Below are 7,607 nucleotides of genomic sequence, written 5' to 3'. Positions count from 1 at the left end.
TTTTTGCAGTGATTAAGCTTATACTGCAATCCGCCATCTACCGATCTGGAGGGAACGAACTCTCGTATTTTCACCTCGTCTCCACCTCTGCTGAAGGTCTTTGCCATGCCCTGGACCATCTAATCCGAGATCGCTTCCCGTCTCCTGACCTGTCTCCATCTTTGCTGCTGTTTTACCTGTCTTTTAGACCTCTTGAGAGTTTATTTTTGAGTTTGGTTGTTTTAGTTTAATAAATTGTAACAACATAATAAGTTATTTTTGAGTTTTGGTTTTGTTTTGTTTTAAAGTATTTTAGTAGTTAATGTTGAAAAGTTGTATACTTTTATCAAAAAGGATCTATATTTAGTTTTCTCGCCTGTCCGAGGAAAAAATAATAGAAGGGCAACGATTTACTTTATCACATTTAAATAAACACAGTACCACAGATCTCTAAACAAAAATGATGAAGACTTTGAATAAGTGACTTTTGACAATAATGATAACAGCAATGAAGTCATTCACCAAGGCCATAGACTAATGATAGTAATATATGTTGTTCAATTTAACAAAAGCGATCAATCCGAAACTCGTTCACAAAACTCAAAAAAAAAAACATTGTTATGAAATGAAACGCATGAGATTAAATAAATAGCCATAGAAAACTCAGAGCCTTCTTCCTCTTCTACCACCCTTTCGGCGGGTACTGTCTGTTGGGATCGGAGTAACATCCTCTGAAACAACAACAACAAGTACAATGTTAGAAATGCTCACTAAACCAAGTCTTAGTTGAGATTAGCTTATGGCAATGAGGCTTACCAATGCGGCCAATTTTCATGCCGGAACGGGCAAGAGCTCTAAGAGCGGACTGAGCACCGGGACCAGGTGTCTTGGTCTTGTTTCCACCCGTAGCACGGAGCTTCACGTGCATAGCGGTGATTCCAAGCTCCTTGCATCGCTGAGCAACGTCTTGCGCAGCAAGCATGCTGCGTAAGGCGATGACTCATCCCTGTCAGCTTTCACCTTCATTCCACCTAATAAATTAAAAAAACACTCGCCATTTAATTTCCTAGTTGTGAGACTAAGTAACAATACATCTAACACATACTAAACAACACACGGACGATAACATATGTGTTCTCAATGAATAGATGCTGACCAGTGATACGGACAAGGGTTTCACGTCCAGACAAATCAGTAACGTGCTGCAAAAACGTATCAGACACAACAATGTAAGTAAGCTTCACATATACTTCTAGAGATATAATAGAAATTGGTGACAAATAAAAAAGAAACAATACAATGAAAGTGTCGTTGAAGGAAGCGAAGATGTGAACAACACCGAAGACTTGCTCTCCATCACGAACAGCTGGTCCAAGTGTCACTGTCTCTTCCTTCGGCTCTCTTGTCTTTCTCCTCGACTATACATAACAAATAACACTTCAACTTTCATTACTCTTATCCGATCAATTAAACATAATTAAGATCAACGCAAATCTAATGCTTAAACAATTCAACGCCCAGATAACGAAGACCTAACATGTATAATCAAAATCTGAGATAAACTGAGAAATGTGAAAGCTTTGTAAAGACGAAGCTTACCATTGTTAAAGATCACAGCAAGGTCACTTCTTCCTTCTGTAGTTTCCGCCTTGGCTTAGAGGAAGAGAGTGCAGGGATAAAAATGAAATTGATTTTATAATTAGGGTTTCTGAGTGAGCCCTTTCGTTTAGGGTTTTGATATTCGTTTTGGGCTGTGTTTCATTAGTATTGGGCTGAATGTACTTTAACATTCATTTGTTGATGCCTTGATTAACGACGTCGTATCATTAATTTGAAGAAACAAAAAAGATATCTGACAGCTGTGGGATTTGAACCCACGCCCTTGCGGACCAGAGCCTAAATCTGGCGCCTTAGACCACTCGGCCAAACTGTCTTTTGTTCATGCAGGTACTTAAATTGGATTTAGCGCTTAGTGTACGAAACACTGATGTTTTGAATTTGACAGGGTATCCGTTTTGATAATTTGTTTTAAACTTTTCATAATCAACAATTCATCTGATCTAATTCTTTAGCCCAAAATTGTTGAAATACATATCAATCGAAAACAGAAACACAAATTACCTTGAGAGGAAGAGTTACATTCGCCCACTGTTGCCAAACGAAAAGATTACAAAATAAAAACAATCATATGTAAACTTTCGCTAGAAGGAGGGTCGAACCTCCGACCTTGTGGTTAACAGCCACACGCTCTAACTAACTGAGCTATTCCAGCTTTGAATGCTCTATAATTCAACATTGTGTATTAAAAAGGAGATTTTCGAATCTCAATATATAATTATCTCACAGTGCCCAGAGAAACACCATCTTCTTCCACCTATGGCAAAACATTTGCTACAAATGGCCTTTCAATTTGAAGGGCACGTTGTATAGTCAATATTCATTTATTTGTGCAAATGTATGATGAAATCAATCCCATACGGTATAGAGAAACTAGGATAAGATGATTTTTGATAGAAACGATCCATATTACAAAAACAGAGATGTGTGAACTGAATTAAATCAACCTTGTAACTTTTTATTGGTCAGGAAGAAAACATTTTCCATAGTAGTAGCAAGGATCAGTACAGAGTTAATTCTTCATGTCGTCATCGTTTACTTATGCTGCTTCTAATCAACCACTTTGGTCCTCAGAATCTTCACTTCATGGATTGGCCTGTCGGTGTTATCGGTTTGGACACTACCGAGCCTCTTGATCACCTCCATACCACGACAGACTCTGCCAAATATCGTGTGCTTTCCTGGAAGATGATCACAGAGAGATGTCAACAGACGAACACAATTAAGTGACATCATAGCAAATTAGACCAGTGTTTTCGAGAGATGGATGTGTGTTACCATCCAAGGAGGGTGCTGGTGCTAAAGTGATGAAGAACTGACTCCCGTTGGTGTTGGGACCAGCGTTTGCCATTGACAAAATCCCAGCTCCTGTGTGCTTCAACTCAGGCTTTATCTCGTCCTCAAACTTGGAACTAGTACAAGAACAATGGCAAAAGACCCATTATCTCTAAACCAATAAAGTAGTAGCTCTATGTTTCTAAGCCTCTAAACACACATCAGCGGACGCAAAACAAGTAAAGCGGAGAATCAAATCAATAATAGAGTAAACTGAGGATTGTTGAGATATCTAGAACCTTAGTCGACTATATATAACATGTTCAGTAAGTTATGAATAACGTTTTTGCCCAAATTCAAAATCTATGCAAGTCTTGAGTGAGTATAAGACGAAAAAAAAACTTATTTAAATCTGTTCACACTGAATATAACCTTAATAGAGCTAACTTCACTATAAACCTTCATCAAAGCTTAGCCATGTTCTGATCCAAATTCGTTTACTAACATATCCATGGAATCAACCAGCATTGATCAAAGAAAGACAATGAGAGAATGTACCCATAAATGGATTGGCCACCTCTTCCAGTTCCAGTAGGATCTCCACCTTGCACAATGAAATCCTGAAACAAATAAAATACCAAAGGAACAAACTTTCATCATCAAAGTGATCTCAGTACAACAAAACACTCAGATTAGGAAAATAAAGAACGGACCTTGATGATCCTGTGAAAGAGAACGTTGTCATAGTAACCTCTCCGTGATAGCTCCACGAAGTTACGGCAAGTTCTCGGGGAGTGTTTGTAATACATCTGAGATCAAACTTACAAACATCAAATCACTGTAAACCCCTTTCTAAAACCCTAAATCTAGATCTCAGGATCGAGCGTTATCAGTTAGAAACCTAATAGAAATGCAAGTAAGAGAGAGAGAGAGAGAGAGAGAGAGAGAAACCTCGACGGTGAACGGACCCATGGAGGTCTCCAGTGTAACCTCCGGGGGGCTTCCTTCAGGTCTCGCCGTCATTTTTTTTCGGAGACGGAGAGAGAGAGCAGCGACTCGTCAGGAACCTAGTGAGAGAGACTCATGATGAGACGTTTACTCTAAAGTCGTTATCGGGTCGGATCTGATTCTTTCTCTGTCATGGGTCGACCCGAGATTTTTAAAACACTTGGGCCTAGTGCAAGTCCATTGTGTGTATATCTCACAAGGCCACATCATAAATGATGCCATGAGAGAAAACGGATCAAATGTATGCAATTAAAATTTAGCTAGTTTTTTATTTGTGTTTCGGTTTGTTTTGAAAATGAAAATATCTTATACTACTATTTTCATACAAATGATGGTATTTTCTTGTGATATCTCTAGCATATTAAAAAAAAAAAATGACAAGTTTTGTTTGAAATAACTCACACCTTTTAGTAAATAACGTCGAAAATATTTATATAGAAATAGAACCATCCAAAAACTTACTTTAGTTACCCAAAAGTAGATAACTGGGAACACTAAAATGAAAAAAAAAATCAAATTTAAATTATACTTTTATAGGGTGATTCTTTTTTTTTTTTTTTTTTTTTGCTAAGAATGTTAATATATCATAAAGATAGAGATTGTTTCTTACAAAAGATACTAATCTATACAACACAACGCCCTGGCAAAAAAGAAAGTAAAAACAGGGTAGTTGGTAGGGTAACATCATATTGGAGTCCAAAGGAGTCCCATAGGATTATAGGGTGATTCTTACTGGGTGATAAGCCATCTAATTCATTATTATTATTTTAACAGAATGTTGAATTATACTAAAAGAACATGTTTCTGTTAAAGTGCTTCTGTTTAGAATTTGAGAGAAAATGAGAATTGATCTATTTGTTTGATTTGGTGCTAATCCAAAATGCTACATTATCTTCAACTCTTTTGTTCCCATGTTCAGTGTGGTGGCCATTCGGGGATATATCTACACTGTACCAATATATAAATTTGTTTCTATCGGAGATAACCGGATCAACCATAACATATATAAAAAAAAAAATCAGTTGTGCAAACGATCCACATGAGAAAATAGTTTTTTTGTCATTGCATTTGGGAACCAAATACTCTTTGTCCATGGTAGATGAACATGCACTTGAGGAATCCGATTCCTTCTTTCTTGTTTCTTCATGACTTACTTCTCCATATATAACGCTCAAGTTGTAGTTTATGGTTGTTCATGACATCTTCCAAACTATTCAGCTCATCTATAAAATATCTTGTCTTCTTAAGTCTTTGAATTCATTCCTCTACCATGGCATTCTCTGGAATTCTCATATCTATATGAAAATTTTCTCCCATCATATCACTATATCAGAGTCTCCTCAAATTAGACCACAAGTCATGTCAGAATGATGTATTATTTCCGCTTTGAATGTCAATTTTATGAAAAGATTTTGTCAATGATCTCATCTTTATCTGCATCCATGAATTTGTTTACTTTGTTTCCCTTCTCGACCAGATAATAATTCCTTCACGGATCTAATATAGCCATATCTCATTCACATAGGTGAACTGGGAGAGAAAATTCCCATAAGCATTAAACAGCTTGCCATATAAATCTCCTTTAAGATTCTCAAACCCAAACATTCCATTATGTTCAGTTTGCATATATCGTCCTTGCCGTATAATTTTTTTACGGCAAACGAATATTCTATTACTCAAACTTAAGGTGGGCTGGGGAGCCAAACTCTTCGGTTGTGTTTTTCGGACTTCAATATCACCAACTTTCCAAGGACGCAGAATGAGATTGCGGATTCGTTAGCTAGAAATGCACGTTCTTTTCATAGATCCTTATGTTTTATTGGTTGTTTTATTCCGGTCTGCCTCCCCAGACCACCTCAAGTTTGAGTAATAGAATAGCCGTTTACCGTAAAAAAAAATTAGATTTTATGCTTGACAAACCAATTTCTTCCGTCAATGGCCTTACCTTTCTCACAGGACAAACACATTAACCCAATAGTAAATCCTCACCATGCACATCTGATTAATATCTTCATATATTGGTATAATGGAAACAGGAACATGACAAATATACAACTCATAGTAAACCCTCACCATGCACGTCCCCTTGATATCTTGATATATATTAGTAAAATGAAAACAGGAACACTCATGATATCTTCATTTTCGTTTATATAAACTTGATACACACGAAGCAGCATACAGCATTGGTACAATTAGAAACTTCAACAATAGCCATTTTTAGGGCTTATTATACAGAGACTTGCGTACTTATTACCACATATATGGTGTAAATATAGTCTCTTACGAGTTATATGACACTTTACTCAATGGCCCTTACGCTCCACATAGATAATTTCACGGTGTTAATAGCCACCACCGCCTTCTCCCCTACCAGCACCGCCACCGTGTCCAGATCCAGCAGCTGCATAACCTCCACCTCCTCCTCCGCCACCTCCAGCTCCACCACCACCGCCTCCTCCACCACCGTGTCCTCCTTCTCCACCACCACCACCGTATCCCTCTCCAGCTCCACCTCCGGCACCATAACCACCACCGTGAGCTCCACCGGCGCCAGAACCTCCTCCTCCACCGCCTCCTTTTCCCCCGCCTCCACCACCTCCATGTCCACCTGCACCGCCACCTCCATATCCTCCTCCAGCACCAGCGCCTTCTCCACCACCGTACCCACCACCATGTGCACCTCCACCTCCTCCACCACCTCCATTTCCACCGCCTCCACCACCTCCATGTCCACCTGCACCGCCACCTCCATATCCTCCTCCAGCACCAGCACCTTCTCCACCACCGTATCCACCACCATGCGCACCGCCAGCTCCTCCACCACCACCTCCTCCGCTTCCTCCACCTCCACCATGTCCTCCAGCTCCTCCGCCTCCGTATCCAGCTCCACCACCTTCACCGCTTCCACCTCCATAACCAGATCCTCCTCCAGGACCACCACCACCACCTCCACCAGCACCACCACCATGTCCACCGCCTCCTCCTCCACCAATGCCTTCAGCTCCACCGTAACCAGCACCACCTCCTTCTCCGCCGCCACCACCAACACCAACACCAGCATCAACTCCAATACCATAACCAGCATGCAAACTACTTTTCTCGCCGTATCCGGCGACTTCATCCTCGGGTTCATAGGAGGAAAGAAGTGCTCGTCTTGCAGAACATAACCCTAAACCTATTAAGAAACATAGGAAGAAAAGATTTTTGTGATTAGCCATGTTTCACTCTTTCTTCTTACGATTTTGTTGTGTGATGAGTTTGCTTGAGAATGTGTCCGTATTTATAGGCATTTCACCAGACCCAACCGCGTTGGTTGCACATAGGATAAGATGTCCTAATGCTCAGTTGTTGGGGCCCAAACCTCACCTATCAATTCCATCCAGTGTATCTATGATTTTTGTTGCTTTGATGCATGTTGTAGTGTCATTATAAAAAAAATCTTCTATGTATGCCGGCTTTGAAGTATATAATTAATCATATGGTAGAACACCAATATTTTAAGATATAAATGACGGAGTAAAATCTAAACTGGAAAACATAAAAGTGAAATGTTTGTTTTAAGACGTTTCATACAGAAAATAGTATTGTTTATCAATTGTGACAATATACATTTTCATCATTATTTATTTGGTTGATCGTTCATTTACAAATTCTTTCAAATTAGAAAGCACTCAAATTCTACATCTAGAGATTAGAGTATTTTAGTGGAATGGGGCATCAGTATA

The 7,607-nt window shown here is 39.3% G+C and overlaps 2 protein-coding genes, 2 non-coding genes and 1 pseudogene across 4 annotated transcripts; all 5 read right to left on the bottom strand.

Moving 5' to 3' along the window:
• Positions 1-548: 548 nt before the first annotated feature.
• LOC125599901 lies at positions 549-1,674 on the bottom strand (annotated as a pseudogene).
• Positions 1,675-1,832: 158 nt separating this feature from the next.
• On the bottom strand, positions 1,833-1,912 carry TRNAL-UAG. Its single transcript has one exon. It is a non-coding gene; the product is annotated as a tRNA-Leu (tRNA).
• Positions 1,913-2,178: 266 nt separating this feature from the next.
• On the bottom strand, positions 2,179-2,251 carry TRNAN-GUU. The gene has a single exon. It is a non-coding gene; the product is annotated as a tRNA-Asn (tRNA).
• Positions 2,252-2,533: 282 nt separating this feature from the next.
• LOC125599900 (peptidyl-prolyl cis-trans isomerase CYP18-2) lies at positions 2,534-4,042 on the bottom strand. The gene is made up of 5 exons (XM_048772928.1): positions 3,823-4,042; positions 3,585-3,680; positions 3,430-3,491; positions 2,875-3,008; positions 2,534-2,777 (listed from the first exon to the last, which is right to left on the bottom strand). Exons 1-5 carry the CDS (start codon positions 3,892-3,894, stop codon positions 2,647-2,649), a joined length of 495 nt encoding a protein of 164 aa, XP_048628885.1. The 5' UTR covers positions 3,895-4,042; the 3' UTR covers positions 2,534-2,646.
• A 1,923-nt stretch (positions 4,043-5,965) lies between these two features.
• LOC125599903 (glycine-rich protein DOT1-like) lies at positions 5,966-7,139 on the bottom strand. The gene has a single exon (XM_048772931.1). It carries the CDS (start codon positions 7,098-7,100, stop codon positions 6,225-6,227), a length of 876 nt encoding a protein of 291 aa, XP_048628888.1. The 5' UTR covers positions 7,101-7,139; the 3' UTR covers positions 5,966-6,224.
• Between the last annotated feature and the right edge of the window lie 468 nt (positions 7,140-7,607).

Source organism: Brassica napus, unplaced genomic scaffold (assembly GCF_020379485.1).
Source record: "Brassica napus cultivar Da-Ae unplaced genomic scaffold, Da-Ae ScsIHWf_2057;HRSCAF=2708, whole genome shotgun sequence".
Classification (NCBI taxonomy): Eukaryota; Viridiplantae; Streptophyta; class Magnoliopsida; order Brassicales; family Brassicaceae; genus Brassica; species Brassica napus.
The sequence above is the reverse complement of the archived record's forward strand: the minus strand, read 5'-3'. Positions and strand labels throughout refer to the sequence as shown.